The 20,144-nt window shown below is 35.6% G+C and overlaps 1 protein-coding gene across 10 annotated transcripts in view; it reads left to right on the plus strand.

Moving 5' to 3' along the window:
* N4BP2 (NEDD4 binding protein 2) overlaps positions 1-20,144 on the plus strand; it is a 101,816-nt gene that overhangs the window by 34,447 nt on the left and 47,225 nt on the right. For 7 of the 10 annotated variants that reach the window (XM_045834140.1, XM_045834145.1, XM_045834144.1 and 4 more), the window contains 4 exons: positions 3,776-4,892; positions 7,795-7,919; positions 12,293-12,381; positions 17,032-17,108. In XM_045834140.1, coding sequence (XP_045690096.1) covers positions 3,776-4,892; positions 7,795-7,919; positions 12,293-12,381; positions 17,032-17,108 — 1,408 coding nt within the window. Of the gene's footprint in view, positions 1-2,031; positions 2,125-3,775; positions 4,893-7,794; positions 7,920-12,292; positions 12,382-17,031; positions 17,109-20,144 lie in introns of all 10 variants that reach the window. The other 3 variants (XM_045834146.1, XM_045834147.1, XM_045834149.1) reach the window with 1 other exon arrangement.

The raw sequence follows: 20,144 nt of genomic DNA on the forward strand, positions 1-20,144 counted from the left end.
ATATATAATTATCATATTTTATTTTTTCCCTCCTTGCTAGACCAGGTTGGCACTATTGATGTTTTAAACTAAATAATTCTTTCCTGTGAGTGGCTCTCTTGTTTACCGTAGGATATTCAGTAACATCCCTGGCCTGTACCCACTGGATTCCAGTAGCACATCCTCCAATCCCTAGTAGTGACAATTAAAAATGTCTCCATATATTGTCATTGTTCCTTGGGGGTCAAAATCATCCCCAGCCCAGAACAACTGTCCTAGAATGTAATGTCCATAAAGACAGACTTTAAAAACTATTTTTTTTTTACTGATATATCCCCAGCCACTAATACAGCAAATGACTCTTAGTAGGACTTCAGTAACTGTTTATTCAGTGAAAAGGTAATTATAATTGTGGGAATGAGAGCTGACAAGGGTTGAGGCTAGTAGAGTAGTATGGTTTCAAAACATTGGCTTTGGAGTCAAGAAACCTGGGTTGGATTTCCAGCTCTGCAGCTTAACCTCTTTGGGTCTCGGTTTTCTTATCTGTCAATGAGAAAAATAATAGTATGTACCTCATATTACTTATTTGGTGAGGATCAAGGGGTGTGTGTGTGTGTTGGTAAAGCCTGCAACATAGTGAGTTACTAATGACTTGTAATAAATTATTTAGAAGTATGTTTGCTTCAGAAGGGACACTATCAAAGTTAACTGGATGAGTAAATTAAATGTTGATGCTTAGTATTGCTATCGACTGTGATTACTATAAGATATAATTATTCTAGGTTTGGAATGTCTTGGTAATGCATGATAAATTTCCATTTTTATTTATTCCATGGTCTGCGATATGAGCATATCTATCCTGTTATCATATAAATGCAGAAAAAACAATTTTCAGCAGTCCACATGATACTCAGAAATAATGGTGTGTAGAATTTTATAAGTGTGGCTTTCATATATATTTCCTAATTTTGATGTCTTAAAAATTTACCTGTTGCATATAAACTTAACATAGCAATGACGAATTAGAGGAAAAATATTACCCCCAATCCTAACAAAAATAATTTTTTCTAGGATCTTCCTTACACCTTGCTCATAAATACCGATAATTTTGAGTAGTTTGAATAGTAGCATTGATGAAATTGCATATTCAGCTTTTTTTTCTCCAACTTAATTGTCCCCTTTATTAAAGGGATATTCAAGATGTTTGTGAAATCTGATTCATCAAACGAGTAGAGCTCTAAATGGGTCCTCGTCATATTCAGCTTTTTAAACTTAACCTAACATAAGCATTTTTTCACTGTTGCTGGAATCTTTAAATTTATTTCTATTAGTTTTCCACTGAGTTGTTGTGTTCTAAGTTATTTGATTATATCTAAGTTTTTCATGAATGATAAATATTTCAGAGAATATCTTGGAACAAATAGTTTTTCTTTCTTTTGGCCTTTTTTTCTTAGTCCTTAAGTTTTTTTTCTCAGGTTGTGGGTCAGAGCAGTTTTCAGCTCTTGGAAACACTGCAAAATTGCCTACCAAGGAGGTATACCAGCCCTGAATAAATATAGTGGTTTCACCATAGCCTTTTCAGAATTGTGTAGTGGTGTTTTAAGATTTTAATAGGAATAAAATTACTTTTAAGTTTTGTTTCTTTATTTTTTTGTTTTTTCAGTTTTTTAAATAAAGAAGAATATTAACATTTTGTGTATAAATTATTCTTGTGTGAATTGTTTATGTGTTTTTGTTGTTTGTTTATCATTTTAATATTTTTCAATAGTCTGTGTTAAGGACTTTTCATTGTGTGATCTATGTCTTGACTTTTTATTTTAATATAATACTGCTTTTTCTTTTATACACATTAATTTTTTTTGGTTCATATTTTCTTTTGTGGTTTTTCAATCATGTATGTTTTCTTTCATAGAAATACCTGTTGTATTTTCTTTATTTCTTTTTTTCCTGTGTTTAGGGCTTCTAGCTTTTATAGTAGTATTGCTATAATCTCCTAACTGATCTCTCTGTCAGGCTTCTCCCCTCCAATGCATCTTTGTTTTTCTTCTTAAGGGAACATTAATTGGGTGCTTACTAGGTGCCAGTCCTTGTGCACAGCAATTTTTCATGGATTATCTCATTTAATCCTCACAGCCACCCTATGAGGTAGGTACTTTTATTATCCCCATATTTCAAATGAGAAAATCAGGCTTAGGAAAGTTAAACATGTTCAAAGTGTCATAGCCAGCAAGTAGGGATTTAAATGCTAGTGTTCTGACTCCATATGAGAGCTGTTAACCTGCCTGCTGTGTTATTTCCATATTTATTTTCCTTAAAAAAACAGAAGACGGAACACAAACATAAAACAAAAAAGCCACAAATTTCAAATGCTTCACAATTCTAACAGCTCCCTGTTTGTGTTGTAATGGGAAGAGCTCAGCATTTGAGTCAGACTTACCAGTCATGGATCTGTCACTTACTATCTGTGTGACTTGGGCCAAGTTAATGTACTTCTTGAACTTGATTTTCTTTATCTATTTATTGGGAATTCTATACCTCATAGTATTTTTTGAGGATTCAGTGAGGTGGTACATATAATACTTTCAGCCCAAATGCTATGACAGGTAGTTTCCCTTCAAGTGCCCTTAGAAAAAAAATAGATATTTCTTACCGTGACATACAGGACACCTTCAGGTTTCCCCTGATTTCCCTTTTCCAGTTTTATCTCCTTCTCTCATCCATTCTACTATTGTGTGTCCCCAGCTTCTTTTAATGCCTTAAACATGCTTTGTGTTTTCAGGACTGGCTTTGCCTTTCCCTTCCGTGTGTGACAGGTTTCCTTTTACTCCTCAAGTCCTGGTTTCCATATTACCCTATGTGAAATCTTTCCTTACTTTCCTATAAGGCTGCTGTGGCATTTGTATATTAAAAGTATGCATTATTTAATCTGTAATGTAATTGTCTACTAATGTAATTATCTTTAATTGCCTCCATTACCCTGCAGAAAATCCTTAAAACGGTTTTTTTATTTTTAAAAGTAATTTTTTAGTTACAGTTGACATACAATATTATATTAGTTTCAGGTATACAATGTAGTGATTAGACATTTACATACATTATGAAGTGGTTACCCTGATAAATCTGTACTCATCTGGCACCATATACCGTTATTATAATATTATTGACTACTCCCTACAAATGTACTTTATATTTCTGTGACCATCTTTATCACTGGCAGTTTTTATTTATTAATCTGCACAATTCCTTTATGTATAGTAGTAAAACAGTGTCTTACCCATCTTTGTACAAAGTGTATCTGATATGCAGGTACATGCTCTTACATATTGTATTTTACTAAGTGAAATTCATAGCATGGACCACATCATCAAATCAGATTTACTAGAAGAGAAATATAAATACTTATTATTTAAAGGACATGTAGTACGTAAGTATTCGTCAAAATCAACTGGTTTTAGGATCTTTAGAAACAACCTTAAGTTATATAATTACAGATTTTTTACATTTACTCAATAAATTCATCAGAGACTGTCTACTTGATGGCAGTTTTTATTAACCTAATTTGATACTATTTGTAAGTAACAACATTGCATGTCTCTATCTTTCAGGCATTTCACTAATACAGACTAGTATATTAGTAAAGTATTGATTTTAAAGTTTGAATATTTATAAATTTCTCTAAATTCTATTCAATTCAAAATTCAGTATAATTATATGTATATTTTAATTAAATTATATTTTACTATTTTCAATACATATAGATATATATTTTATTGCTATTATTCTTATTGTTGTACAGTTGACATTGTCATGGATAGTTTATTAGAATTATCTGCCAATGATACCAAGATAAAAGGATCATCTTCAAAAAGCATCATTGCTTCTGAGAACCAAGTAAGTGCAGCAGGATGTGAAATAATGGAAAAGTGTCCTGAAGAAGAGAGTGAAGATTCAAAAGTGAATTCACACTTGGACCTGAACCTAACTGAAGACTTGGATTCTTTAATACAGAATGCTTTTGAGAACTTGAACTCTCCTCCTGATGACAAAGTAGACTCATTTTTGCCTTTGCGAGGTGTTAATAGTTTTAGTGACCTGAGTGCATTTATAAATTCAGATTCAAGTGGTATGACTCCCATTCTTTCTACAGAACATAGGGATTCAAACAGTGAAAATTTAGAGAATTCTATTTTAAGTTCAAACCCCTTAAGTTCATGGTCAGTTTCAAATGAGCCCAAAAATTATATAAAGGATAACACATTGGAAGATTCTCTTCCCAGTTCTTCAAATGTAGCAAATAACACTGTGGTGGGTTGTAGTTATCTCGATCAAAGAGAGAAAGAGCTCTTAGAATCTGAGTATGTTGAAACTCGGTTTTCTCAAGCCCCTGTAGATTTCGATGCCAATGAACCTCAGGCTCCTTTAACCCATAGTGGGCAAAATCCAGGGCTTGGTTTACTAGGTACAGGTCAGAAATCTACTTCTGTCCCTGATGTGTTTGTACCTTCTGAAGAATTCAGTTTCAAGCCCCACAAGCATCGTGAATTGCCACCAAAGGGGAAGGATTACAAGTACTGCCCAGTACTTACCCCTGTCCCTGTACTGATGCCTCCTCCACCTCCACCAATGTGGAATCCACTGATGCCTGCTTTTGACCTCTTTCAAGGAAACCGTGGCTTTGTAGCTCCTGTTGTCACCACAGCTACACCCTGGAGACCCGTCAGTTATACATTTCCTTCCCCAGTCATTTCTTACCCTTTCCCAGCAAACGTATGGAGAAGCAAAGAAGGAACAAGTGCTTATCAAGTACAAGAAACTCCACCATCTCAGGTTATCATAAAGAAGACATCTTATGTTGGACTAATTCTCGTTCTTCTCAGAGGGCTTCCAGGATCAGGAAAATCTTTTTTGGCAAGGTATGAGGTTTAATTGAATTTTTAAAAGTATAGTTCACAAACCTGAACATTTATAAAATAGGATATGAATATGTGCTTTTGCTTAATAGAGATGTTTAGTAACCCCTAAAATGTTTTCCTCCTACTGTTTTTTTTTTCTGACTTTGTGGCTAATTGCACTATTTTCACCAGAAATTTTTATTGATTTTTTTCATCTTATATTATCATTTTAAGAGGTGGAATAAAAGAAAAAAAATTAAAGATGATTCCAAGATTGTGAGTTTGTGAAATAGCTTTATGTGAAAGAAAACTAATTTGAGTGGGAGAAAGATAAGTTCCTCTTTGATTAGAGTTAAATAGCCGTAATAGATTTTGAATTCAAGAAAGTCTTAGGTACAAGAATTTTACTGGTAATTGGAAATTTGGGATTGTAGCATGTTAAGTAATGCTTTTAGAAATGTGTGATTTGAAGGAAGAGAGCACAGGATGAGTCGCTGGTAGTCAGAGAACTTGTAAAACATGGTGCCTTCCATTATTTTATCTTATATAAATTCATCTGTCTCCCTTTTGTAGTGAAGGTAGGTTGTGGGTGCCTTGGTTGGAGAGAACTGGAGTCAGGGTTTGTAGGCAGCTTTGTTGTGTTTTCACTGGTACTAGTTAAAGAGCATTGTTTTCAAAGCATCTCCCCCTTAACCTTTAATTTCCTGAAGATTTTAATATCTAATATATTGTATTTGCCAGTTCTTTCGTTTTCTTTCACATTTTAACTCGTTGCTCTCAGCTCTTCTTAGCTGGGTCTTTTTTGTTTGGTCATGGCTGTATCTGGTCTTAGTGAACATTGCTTGGGAATGTCCTTGATAAGCTCATTTTCAGTGGATTTGTGATATGCTTTCCTTGTTTAGATTTATCTCCCAGTAAATTTCTACATGTTCTACTCATACACTTATGAGTATATGCTTCTATAGACGTATTATAGGCTTTTCTCATTGATTTAATGATAACAATAATAAAGCATTTAAACTCAATATTACGGATATTGAAATCAGTCATGATACTACATTTTGTGAAAGATGGGAATGAAAGATGTTACCTTTTGGAATGAAAGGTAATAGAACTGTGGTACAGTTTAGATTTCAGGGCCTTTAGGGCAAGAGGCAGCTACAGTTTGAAAATGGGAAGAGGAAGAAGTGTTTTTTTGACCTTGGTCTGGTAGCTCAGTTGGTTAGATACACAAAGGTTGCAGTTCAGTCCCTGATCAGGACACATACAAGAATCAACCAATGAATGCATAAATATGTGGAACAACAAAATGATGTTTCTCTCTCTCTTCACCCCTTTCCTCCCTTCCCCTCTTTCTAAAATCAACAACAAGAAAGAATCACTTTTCACAAAGTAGGAACTTACTAGTATATATGTATGTATGTATGTATTTATTTATTTATTATGATTTTATTTATTTTTAGAGAAAAGGTAAGGGAGGGAGAAAGAGAGGGACAGAAACATCAAGGTGTGGTTGCCTCTCATGTGCCCTCTTACTGGGGACCTGGCCTGAAACCCAGGCATGTGCCCTAACTGGGAATCGAACCAGTGACTCTTTAGTTTGCAGGCCTGGCCTCAGTCCACTGAGCAACATCAGCCAGTGCTAATACTTTTTCGAATGAATAGAGAGTAGTAACTGGTAAGTGTAGAGACATATAAGTCAAGTTTTTTCAGAGAAAATAGTGCACAATGTTAAACTAGTGCAAGCCCAAGGAAAATAAGGGCTGCAAAAGGCTTTTGGACTTACTGGAAAGGAGGTCATAAATGGCTGTCTTAAAAACAATTTTGTTTCACTGTGAAGGTTGGGGGGGAGGGTAAAGGGAGCATTGATAATAGAGCATTTAAGGGAAGGAGAGAAGGTGGGTAATAGTGGAAAGGGGTTCTAGAAGTGTGGTGAAAAATTTTAAAGATAGCTGAGATGCATACATGTTTAAAGGGAAAAGAGGAAGTGTCAGAGAAGGGAAAACCTAACAGATATGAGGATAAGTGTAGGAGTCTCAGAAGGTGGGGAGATCAAGTGAGCATTCACTAGAATGTAAGTTCCATGAGTGTAAGAATTTTTACTTTTTTTGTTCACTGATGTATGCTCAGCGCTTGCAGACAACAGTGCTTGGCACTTAGTAGGTGCTAACGAAAGTTAAATTCAGAGATTTTAGCTTTTAGATACATTTACACATATTTTAGAAGAGAGAATAAACAGTGATATTTTACATATGGTCAAGAATGGTAGCATTGTTGTATTCTATTTGTTTAGTTTTTGTATGTATTTCAGTTATGTAGAAGATATATCCCAAAACCAGGAAAGAGAAGAGATAAAAAAAATCCCACAAAACTGTCTTAGCTTTGTATAATTTAACAGATTAAATTAGTAGTCTATTTACATTATATTTTGGGATGGTTTTGGCACACTCACTAAATTTATAGCAATATATATACAAAGAGCAATCTGCTTTTGAAAATACCGTACCAAGGCTGCTGCCTACCTTGAAGTGGCCTTGCACTTAGGGTAGGTGAAGATCATTCTGTAGCAAGTGACCAGATTAGGGGGATGAGATTCTGAAACATTTTAAGTTACCAAGTTTTCTTGATAATTAAAAATTTGTTAATCTTTAAACTTTTACAGTTAAGGGTAAATACCTTTATAACATTAAAACATTTCTGAAATAATGATTTATATAAAGCAAAATAAACTTGCCTTAGATCATTTGCCTTGGAAGTCAGACTTCTGCTACAGAGTTTCTAATGTGATTTGTTTGAATATTATGGTAGCCTTACTCTTTTAAATAATAATAATTGAATTTTTAATTTGGGTTATGACCTTATAAAAATTAGGAGAGAATTTAGAAGAAAAATTAATGAAAATAATTCCATTTATCATTTACAGGACTTTACAAGAGGATAATCCAAGTGGAATCATTCTTAGTACTGATGATTATTTTTATATAAATGGACGGTACCAGTTTGATGTAAAGTACTTAGGAGAAGCACATGAATGGAACCAGAATCGTGGTAAGAATAGATATCAGATTCCAGATAATATTGAATAATAGAAAGAAAAAATTCTCTTAGTACTTGTATTTTGAGGGGCATATAACTTTTTAAAAAAGAGTTATAATTAACTTGAATTTATAACTGGATTTCTAATATACATAAAATTATAACTATTCTTATGTTAATAAAGTAAAAGATGTAGTCTTATCTCAAAACTTATGAAGATTAAATGAGTTAATTTTTATAATATGCATAGAACATGCGTGGCATGTTTAAGTTTCATGTGATCAATGGAGATCTTGTCAGAAGTAAATCAGATTTTCTACTTGGGTTTCAGAGTAGCCTAAGTTGGTTACAGTTGTCTGGTATACTCTGGTTCCAGTTTTCTAAAATGGAATTTGCATTGTTAACCACCAGTCTTTCCTAGGTTGGTTTGATTTTAATGGAGGGTAGTAAAAGAGTAAAAAGGGCTCTCAAACTGATTCTACAGGTGGATCATAGGTAAAATTTGTACTTCTTTATTGGTATAAGTGTCTATTCATTGAAGATGGCTTTTGTCATGAAATGTTTAGTTACATGAATGGTTTGAATTTCATATGGGTAATTTTTTTTTATTGAATTTACTTTTTAAAGAGAGGGGAAGGGAGAGACAAGGAGAGAGAAACATTGACATGTAAGAGACATCTATTGTTGCCTCTCACAACCCAGGGAACCTGGCCCACAACCCAAGCATGTGCCCTGACTGGGAATCGAACCAGTGACCTTTCAGTTCACAGGCCAGTGCTCAATCCACTGAGCCACACCAGCCAGGGCTGTATGGGGAATTCTTATTGAGACATATAAGTAATATTTTTACTTAGACTTTCTTTTATGATAAATGTACTGTGTAGGAGAAACTTGAGTTTGCTATTTCAGATATTAACTTTTTCTGTATTCCTTCTTTGAACTAAATACAGGGGTGGGCAAATAATAGGCTTACAGTTGTGAGTATGCAGTTTATTCTTGTATTATTCTTTATTAATTATGGAGTTTTCCATACGAACAACTGTAAACCTACTTTGCCCCACCCTATATTAAAGTGAGAACTTCAGAATATGAAAATACCAACACAACTAAAACTAAAAACAACAGTATGATAGGTGGAAGAGCAATCTTGGATTTGCTAGTTACTAGTTGTACAAATTGTGCAAGTTATTTATACTCTCCAAGTCCCACTGTTGCCTTCATCTGTAAACCCCTAGGATTATTGTAAATGTTAAAGGAGAATGAAGAATGCTTAGTGGTGGTTCAACATACCTTTGCTACAGCAACCACCACAGCAGTAGTAATATTAAATTAATAAGCAGAACTCGTTTCACCAACTTTATTGAGATATGTTCACATGGTTTTTAGTGTAGCCAGAGTTGTACAGCCATCACTACGATCAATTTTAGAATATTTGTATCACTTCAAAAAGATCTTGCACCTGTCAGAAGCCACTCCTCATTTCTTTCCAACTTCTCCCAGCCCTAGGCAACCACTGATCTACTGTCTGTCTCTATAGGTTTGCCTATTCTGGACATTTCATATAAATGTGATCATGTGATATGTGGTCTTTATAAATGGCTTCTTTCACTTAGCATAATGTTTTCAAGATTCATCCATGTCGTAGTGGGTATCAGTACCTCATTCCTTCTTATGGCTGAATAATATTCCATTGTATGGATATGCTGTTTTATTTATCCATTCATCAGTTGATGAGCATTTGGGTTGTTTCTAGTTTTTGGCTATTATGAATAATGTTGCTGTAAACATACATGTGTATGTCTCACATGTTTAGGAACTGTTAAACTTTTCCAGAGCAACTGCACAATTTTACATTCTCACTAGTAGTTTGTGAAGGTTCCAGCTTGGCCACATCAGCACCAACTCTTACTATTATCTGTCTTTTTGATTGTAGCCTATGTCCTGCTGGTGGTGAAGTGGTATCTCCATGGTCTGATTTGCATTTCCCTGATGGCTTAATGATATTGAGAATCTTTTTGTGTGGTTATTCATCATTTGTTTATCTGCTTTGAATAGTTGTCTGTTCAAGTCTTTTGCCATTTTTAAATTGGATTATTTGTCTTTTCATTATTGAGTTGCAAGAGAGTATACAGAACTTTTAAAACTTTCAAGTAATTTCATTGTAAGGCGTATTCATTATGGTTCATTATTAATTTCTTGAATGGTGTAATTTCTTGGGGAAAAGGTAGTTTTATAAGAAAATCTTTTACACAAAAGTGTATAGTAATGTTTTCTTTATTTCAAAGCATTACATCTTAGTTTTCTTTGATGTCTGTTTATAGTTTTTTGTTTGTTTTTAAATTTCATTTTGGAATAATTTTAGGTTTATGGAAAGGTTGCAAAGGTAGTGTAGAGTTCCTATTGTGTGTACGGCTCACCCATTTTTCCCTAATGTTAACATCTTACATAACCACGATACCTTTGTCAAGACTAAGAAATTAACATTGGTACCAGAAAGGGTTCCTGGACCCCGTTCCAACACATGCACGTGCGTGCGTGCGTGCGTGTGTGTGTGTGTAGCCTTCCCCACACCAGTAAGCAATTCTTGGACACACCAGGATGTCCGGGAATTCTCCTCGATTCTGACACTATTTATCTGGAAATAGATTCCACAGGTAAAGGGCTCAGTTCTACAAGACTGCCCTTCCCTTTAAATGCCAGTGGCAAGCCCAAGTTCTTAGCTGTGCTTCTAACCCGTGGGCTGCAATTGGAGGTTACATTGACCCCCCACCTTGGGTTTAATGAATTTTCTCAAGTGTCTCACAGATCTCAGGAAAACCTGTTTACTCACAAGATTACCAAGTTATTTTTAGTTTTAATATATTTTATTGATTATGCTATTACAGTTACCCCATTTTTTCTCCCCTTTATTCCCCTCTGCCCTGTACCATCCCCACCATCATCCCCCCACCTTAGTACATGTAAGATTACTAAGTTGTTATAAAAGGATTAACTCGGGAACAGCCAGATGGAAGCAATTCACTGGAAAGGTATGGGGAAAAGGCTCGGAGCATCTGTGCCCTTGATTCCAGGCCCACCACTCTCTCAGCACCATCACATGTTCACCAGCATCAACCTAGAAGTTCTGTGAACCCAGTCCTTTTAGGTTTTTATGGAGGCTTCATTACATAGGTGTGATGGATTAAATCATTGGCTTTAGGTGATTGAACTCAATCTTCACTCCCTCTCTCCAACCCCTTGGTCTTGGGTGAGGCTGGTAGTTTCAATCTTCTAATTACCAGCTTAGTGCAGCTGGAAACCAGCCCCCATCCTAATGTGCATTCCAGAAGTCATTTTATTAACATAAGAAACACCTTTTAAGTTCTCATCACTTAGGAAATTCCAAGGGTTTTAGGAGCTCTGTGCCAGAGACAGGATGAAGACCAAATATCTGTTTTTTATTAGACATTTTAATATCACAGATACATTACTATTAAGTAAATTCTATACTTTATTTGGATTTTGGTTTTTCTTCTGCAAAAATCATTTTCTGTTCAGAATATTAATCAGGATTAGCATGATAAATACATATAAAATATAATAAACATGTATATAAATATATAATAGAAATATATATTTAAATATATGTAAATATTTACATATAAATACATGCATATCTATCTATATCTATCTATCTATCTATCATGCTAATCCTGGTTAAGATTCTCAACAGAAAAGGACTTTTGAGAAAACTAAAATCCAAATAAAGTATGGAATTTATTTGATAATAATGTACCTGTGATATTAAAATGGTAAATTTATAAATATATATTACATTATAATATATTATAAATATATACATTTATATAACATACATAAATATATGTAAAACATGTATATTTTAATCCTCATTCAAGGGTGTATTCATTCATTTTTATTTATTATATTTATTCATTTAAAAAAAGAGAGCGAGGGAAACAAACATCGGTGTGAGAGAGAAACATTGATCGGTTGTCTCCTGTATGTGCCTCGACCAGGTTTCAAACCTTCAGCCTGTTGGTGCGTAGGATGATGCTCCAACAACTGGGCCACTCAGCCAGGGCTTAGCGCATTTTTAATGATAGCTATTTTTTAGATTTATGCTGTTAATCCATGTAATGTAAATCTTAGGTCACATCGTTTTTATTTAATAATTTTCTCTGATTACTACTTTAGTATTTATTATTCAAATTATTATTCATTGTTTACCTGTACTTTAATTTTTTGTATACTCAGAAGTGATATTTAGAAGTAGAGTTGAGTAAAATTAGCACAGATCTATAATTTTCAAATTATGAAAAAATCACATTTTTAAAACATCAAGGTCATACTTAATATTATTAAAAATGATTTTCTCTGTTTTTCAGCAAAAGAAGCATTTGAAAAGAAGGTATCTCCTATAATAATAGATAATACAAACCTACAGGCATGGGAAATGAAGCCATATGTTGCTTTGGTTTGTACCATATATTGTTATAAGTCTGTCATAGTGGGTTTGAAATTATTTGGTATATTAATGACATAAGTGAATCAACCAACCAAACAGTTCTTGGACTGTCTGTAATTTAGCTTTCTCTGAAAATGAGAAAAGCAGGAATAGTTTTTCCATAAAACTAGATTTTTTCAGCTTTCAAGTTCTGAGATTTAATATTTAAATTATAAGGTTATTTTTGGTTTTTGATGTCTTTTATGAAAAGGTAGTGGTATTATAAATTTATGTTTATGTGTGAATATAGATATGTTTGTGTGTGTGTGTATATATATATATGTATGTATGTATATTGTTTTTCTTACTACCCTTATTTGGCAGAATCAAAATTTGGTGGTCCTTGTTCAAAAGTTTCTTTTGAAACTTTTGCTATTCTGAGAAATGCAGAATTTTGTAAACTCAACTATTTTTACTTATCTGAATTTGTCAGATTCCTTTTTTGCTCAGCTTTCATGTCATGTTTTTTAGGAAGTTAGCATTAATTGGCTTACTAAAAAGCTGAGTTGGTCATCTTTCTGCTTTCATGGCATCCTGGCTTACTATGTCATGGCATTAAGCACACTATTTTTATCAGTAGGCCATGGGGTTGGCTCTATAAAATGCCAGATAGTAAATATTTTAGGTTTTACAGGCCATATACAGTCTCTGTTGCATATTTTTTTCTTTTATTTTTAAAGAAACTTTTAAAGATGTGGAAACTATTCTTTACTCTTAGGCTGTACAAATATTGGCTGGTGGGCTGTATTTGGCTGTAGGCCATCTATATATTCTTGAGGGTAGGACTGTTGTTTTATTCATCATTGAATTAACAAGGTACAGCACTATGGTCAGCATATAGTAAATATATATTCCTTGAGTAAATTGATGAATGAAGTGTTTGTGAATATGGAGTATTGTTGGGTTTCTTCCTCAGGATTAGCACATACCTGGCACATGAAGCTCCAATTATGCTTCTTTAGTGAATGAATTTTGTACACATCTTGCCTGTACCTCCTTTTCTGTGTCTGGTGCACTTGTACTGTCTTGAAGGTGTGACTCTTCATTTTTCTGAAGAAAATTATGTGTCTTTTGAAAGCACATGTGATTTTACTTTTGCACAGAGGCAATAATGGAAATAAAAGGACTCAGTTTTAGTGTATTGGGAGCTGAAATTCTGTTTGCTTTCTGGCCTTAAGAGTTCCTAATTTCTACACTAATATATTCACCATAGGATCGTGCTTTGCTCCTTAACCTTATTTGACTTCTCTGTAGGTTTTCCTTGGCTTTCTGCTGTCATCTTAAAATGTTTTTTAACACTTTGTTTTCCTACATGGATAAGAAAGGTGGCCACAAATTACTGTGTTTCTGATTTTCATTTAGCCTTCCGCTTCCTGTGTTTGCTTTTTTCCTTTTTTCTTATATAATAATTGAAAACATAAAGCTATTTTTTCAATATTGATTCCTTGGCCTTTCCCAACTCAGAAGTATAAAGGACTCTTGCTTTTTGTAGAGTACTATACTCATTTTTTCTATAAAGAAGTAGACATAGGAATTACTGTAAAGAAAGAGAATCACTTTTTACTTTTAGTAGCAAGATAATGAGAGCTGTGGCGGAGTAGGAAAGATGGACGATAACCATCTCTTACTGTCTTGACTGTCATTTATAAAGGTAGCTAGGCAGTGAGTTGATGATAAATAGGGGCAGTCAAGTGTGCTTAGTGGCAGCTGGCAAAACTTACTACTTTGCTTTAAATATATATATACAACTTCCTTTGTGGGCTGTTACATAACTTGATACAAGTCAGTTAGAATCCTCCAGTAATATATTATTAAGATTTTTCTATTGATAATGGGAATTGAAAAAGTCTTTAATAGTCTTCCCTTTCTTCTGTGTGTGTGCATTTAAAATTGATTTGATCTTAGGAGCTGCATCACATCCTTTTAGGTAATTAGAGACCAAGGCCAGGCCCTTCATGAGTTATATGAAATTTGGTGGTGATACGAAGAGAGGAAATGTGAGTAGGCTCATTACAGGGTGTTATGTCATCTCCTACCTCATTGTCTGGGTTGACTTGGGCTTTGCGTCAGTAATGGCAGAAAGTAGCATTGATCACTTTTGGCATCTTGTCACAAAGCTGAAGGGACCAGTAGTGGGAGATGAGGTCAGAGAGCTAATGGTGACTGGGGAGATGGTAGGGCAAATTATGGAAGGGCTCCTAGATCACTGTAAGGACTTTACTTTGAGTGACAGGGAAGATGTATTAGCCTGCTTCAGCTGCCATAACAAAATACCACAGACTGTCTGGCTTGCACAACAGAAATTAATTTTTCTCACAGTTCTGGAGGCTGGAAGTCCCAGATTAAGTTCTGGCAGGGTCGGTTTCCTGCTGTCAACTTAGAAGGATGCATATTGGTCTCAAAGATGCATATTGGTTTCCTGTGAGAGTTCTCTTCCTGGCTTCCAGATGGCCACCTTCTCGCTGTGTTTTCTCATGGTGGAGAGAGTGAGTTCTTTGGTGTCTCTGTTTATTAAGGATCAGGACCCCACCACTGTGAGTTCAGTTAACCTTAATTGTCTCCTTAAAGGCCCTGTGTCCTAAAACAGTCACATGGTAGGATTTGGGTTTTCACCTATGGGACTTGAGGGGATACAAATGTTCAGTCCACAACAGATGGTTTTGATCAGAATAGTGACATGGTCTATTAACAGGATCACTCAATGTGGTGCTGTGCTGAGAACAGACTTGGGTGGGGTGGGGGCAAGGATGAAGCAGGGAGACTAGTTGGAGGACTGTAGCGATAAAGTAAGAGAGCATGTGGCTCAGACTGATGTGGTAGCAGTGGAGGTGACAGTGAGTAGTGAGTAGATTCTAGATATATTTTGAAAGTAGAGCCATCTGAACTTCTCGTTGAATTGACATGGATGTGAAAGAGAGGAGTCAGGTATGACGAGAGCCATTAAAGTTGGGTTTTGGCCTGTGTAACTGGAGCCTGTCATCAGCTGAGATGGAGAAGGGATCAGGTAGAGTACTTTTGGGGTGGGTGTAGGGTAAGAGTTTTAAAAAGTTTAGATTTAACGATGAAGTTTGCTGAACAGATACTCGGATCTAGAAATCTGGAGTTCAGAAGCAAGTTTTAGGCTAAAGATATATGTGAGTGAGTCATTACCATATGGATTATAATATTTAAAGCCAACAAATGAGTGAGTGCAGGTCAGAGTAGAGGACCTAAGGACTAAGTCTGGGGCATTCCATTGTGAGAAGAGGTCTGGGTGAAAAGGAGGGACTAGCGAAAAAGAATGAGAAAATCTACTCCGTGGGGCAAGGAAAAACAATAATGTGTGGTGAAAAGTGTAAGGGGAAGAGAGTGAGGAACTGGGACAATTGCTGCCGAGGATCAAGTAAGAGGAGGACTGAGAGTTAACTGTAGCACTTTCCAGTGAGGACGTACTTAATTGTCTTGGTGCCCACTTTCTGTGGAATAGCCAATGGGAGTGGGTTTATAAGGCTAGGAGAGAAATTGGAGACAAAGAATATAGTAATTTTTAAAAAAGATTTTATTTATTTATTTTTAGAGAGAGGGGAAGGGAAGGAGAAAGAGAGGCAGAGAAACATCAGTGAGTGGTTGCCTCTCACACACCCACTACTGAGGACCCGGCCTGCAACCCAGGCATGTGCTCTGACTGGGAATCGAACTGGTGGCCCTATGGTTCGCAGGCCCGCACTCAAACCACTGAGCTATGCCAACCAGGGCAGAGTATAGTAATTATTTTGAGACATTTTCCTACAAAGGAGAGCAGGACAATTGGAAGATAGCTGGCAGGGGAGGTGGGGTTAAGAGTAAGATGGGAGAAAAAGCTGAATGTGATGGGATAGATTCAAGAAGGAGGGAAAAATTAATGATGCCTCAGAAAGAGGGGAGAATTGCTGAAATTAATTATCATTGAGATGGAGAGAGGAGATGGATCTAGTTAGTGCATAGGTGTAGAGCTTGGCTTTTTAGTTTATAAAGAGTTTTGAAAAATAGAATGAGATATTACTTAAAATAGTTTTCAAGTTACAAAAGTCATGCATACCTATGGTAAATATTCAAACTGTCATGAAGAATGCTTAGAATCTTGCTCCCTTGAGATACTTTCAATATTGTTTTTGAAAGTCTTTCCAGAAGTTTTCTATACATGTACAAATGTGTGAATAATCCTCTTTTACCCAACTGAAAATTCTGTATCTTTCTCAACATTTATATTAAGGATCTTTTCTCGTTAACACATATGGAATTAAAAAAATTACAGTATAATATTTTCATTGTATGGTTGTCCATGCATTTATTTAGCTAGTTCCATAAGCCACTGAGTTGTTTGCTTTTCTGTTCTTTTGCTAATACAAATAATGATGAATTGGATATCCTGGTGTATATATACCTTTGCACTCTTATATAAGTATTTATCAGTAGCATAAATTTCTGGAAGTTAGTTGCTGGGACAAAGAGATTGTGCATTTTTACCAGTTTAACACACTCATCATAATTAGATAATCTTTTAGGTTATTTCAGTTTTAACATGCTGTGAATTTGGATACGATGAATTCAATTTCATAGAAGTAATTATTTTTTAAATGCTTTTATCTTTTTTGTTTGTAGTCTCAAAAACATGAATATAAAGTCCTATTCCTGGAGCCAGACACATGGTGGAAGTTCAGACCAAAGGAACTTGCAAGGTAAAACTTGCAGACTATCTAACATATTTTTTAGTTCATGACAGTGATAGAAAATCTACCTAGATTTTTTCGACTTATAATTAATGAATGAAACAAAATGGATTAAATTGCAGCTTTGTCATTTAAAAATTGGTAACAAATTTTGTATTGCATATAGACTTTTCATGTAGTTTATCAAGAGTTTGTATCTTTTGTTCCTTTAATTGAGTTAATAGAAAAATTCCAATTGTCTTATATTGTTGACACCTTATTACTTACTAATAATATGATGTCAATATCTGAAGCTTGACCACACTCTAAGGTTTGACATACCTGAACTTTGTACTCCTGGGAGGAACAAGTTAGTATAGCTGCCTAGTGACATAGAATACTGGAAGGAAATGAGGAGACATAGATGGAAAGGTAGCAAATGTCCAAGCTGTCCAGGTATTTCACCTCCTCCACCTTCTTTGATTGTTTGACTTAAATAAAAATGTTACTCAGGACAAGGACTAAATAAAGGACAACCTAACCTTTGTGTATTCACAATGTGTGTAACCATTATTCAAAAGGAAACCTCCCATCTGCTATCTATCTCCCTATACCACCCTCCCCTAATCTGCTTTTCTTTCTCTGTGGATTTGTGTGTTCTGGACTTTGCATAAATAGAATCATACAATATGTGGCTTTTTGTATTTGGCATTTTGTTTCAGGGTTCATCCATGTAGCATGTATCAGTACTTTATTCCTTTTTTAAAGTACATTCTATTGATTATGCCATTACAGTTTTCCCAGTTTTTCCCCTCTATCCCCCCTCCACTCTGTGCACCCCCCAACTCTCCAGCATTTCCACCCACCATAGTTCATGTTCATGGGTTGTACAGATAAGTTCTTTGACTTCTTTGTTTCCTGTACCATTTTTAACCTTTCCTTGTCTATTTTATGCCTACCAATTATGCTTCTTATTTCCTTTACCTTTCCCCACCCGTTCTTCCCCTCTCCTTCCCCACTGAAAACGCTCCATGTGATATGCATTTCTCTGATTCTGTTCCTGTTCTGGTTGTTTGCTTAGTATTTGTTTTTGTTTTTCTGTTTTTTAGGTTCAGTTGTTGATAGTTGTGAGTTTGTTGTCATTTTACTATTAATTGTTTTTATCTTCTCCAATTTCTTAGATAAGTCCCTTTAACATTTCATATAGTAAGGGCTTGGTGATGATGAACTCTTTTAACTTGACCTTATCTGAGAAGCACTTTATCTGCCCTAAATGATAGCTTTGCTGGATAGAGTAATCTTGGATATCGGCTCTTGCCTTTCATGACTTTGAATACTTCTTTCCAGCCCCTTCTTGCCTGAAAGGTTTCTTTTGAGAAATCAGCTGATAGTCTTATGGAACTCCTTTGTAGGTAACTCTCTCCTTTCCTCTTGCTGCTTTTAAGATTCTTTATCTTTCATCTTGGGTAATGTAATTATGATGTGCCTTGGTGTGTTCCTCCTTTGGTCCAACTTCTTTGGGACTCTCTGAGCTTCCTGGACTTCCTGGAAGTCTGTTTCCTTCGCCAGATTGGGGAAGTTTTCGTTCATTATTTGTTCAAATAAGTTTTCAATTTCTTGCTCTTCCTCTTCTTCTGGCACCCCTATGATTCGGATATTGAAACATTTAAAGTTGTCCCAGAGATTTCTAAACCTCTCCTCATTTTTTTGAATTTCTTTCTTTATTCTGTTCCAGTTGAATGTTTATTTCTTCCTTTTGTTCCAAATTATTGGCTTGAGTCCTGGTTTCCTTCCTGTCACGGTTGGTTCCATGAATATTTTGCTTTATTTCACTTTGGGTAGCCTTCATTTGTTTATTTTGTGATCAAGCTCAATCAGTTCTGTGAGCATCTTGATTATCAGGGTTTTGAACTCTGCATCACATAGGTTGGCTATTTCCTTATAGCTTAGCTCTGTTTCTGGAGTTTTGCCCTGTTCTTTCATTTGTGCCATATTTCTTTGTCTCCATGTACCTGTTAAGTTGTAAGGGGGTGGTGCCTTAGATATTCACCAGGGCCGGGCAACCCTCTTCGCTTCGCTGCGCTGCGGTGCTGCGTGTGGGCGAGTAGTCCAAGAGGGAACAATGCAGCTTTCTTGCTGGGCTCTAGCCCCACTTTCCAACAAATTCTCATGGGAGACTGGGAGTTTTTCTTACTGTGGCAACACCCGCCATAGTCCACAGTGAGCTCTGAGTCTCAGTTTCCTCTTCAGCCAGCCCCGCCCGCTTTGTCCACCGCCGTGCCTGTGTTCTCTCTGACTGCCCTTCTGTCTGGTCTGGCTCCTGCTGGCCTGGTTGGTCTGGTTGACTGTTTCTTTATTTCCTTGGTTGTCGGAGTTCCATGCAGTTTAATTTTCTGGCACTTCTGGTTGTTTATTTTTAGATTGATATAATCCTCCTTTTGGTTGTGCAAGGAAGCGAAGGGTTTCTACTTACTCCTCCATCTTGGCTGGAGCATTTTTTTCTTCTGATACATTATCTGTATAAACCAGTGATATTGGCCTACAGTTTTTCTTCTTTGTACCACCTTGCCTGGCTTTGGCGTTATGGTTTTACGTCTATAAAAGTAATGGGGAAGTATTTCTTTTTTTTTTCTCGTATGAGTTTATATAAGTTTGAATGTTTGATAGAATTTAATTATAAAACTGTCTGGATCTGGTGTTTTCTTTCTGAGAAGTTTCAATTGCATTTTTTTTTTGTTTATTCTATTACATTCCAATTTTCTTCCCTTTTGCAGCCCTTCCACCCAGCCCATCCTTCTTGCCCACAGTCAGTCCCCTCTCTGTTGTCCGTGTCCATGAGTCATTCACACATGTTTTTTGATGGATCCCTTCCCCTTCCTTCCACCATCGCCCTCTCTTACCTTTCCTCTAGCAGCTGTCAGTCTGTTCCATGTTTTCATGTCTCTAGTTCTGTTTTTCTTGTTAGTTTATTTTCATTGGATTCCTGAAAATTTTCCATTACACCAAAGTTTTCAAGTTTATTAACAGTTTATTAAAACAATTATAGTATTCTCTGACCATTTATAT

Source organism: Phyllostomus hastatus, unplaced genomic scaffold, assembly GCF_019186645.2.
Source record: "Phyllostomus hastatus isolate PE091 unplaced genomic scaffold, TTU_PhHast_1.1 phas_contig_196, whole genome shotgun sequence".
Lineage (NCBI taxonomy): Eukaryota > Metazoa > Chordata > Mammalia > Chiroptera > Phyllostomidae > Phyllostomus > Phyllostomus hastatus.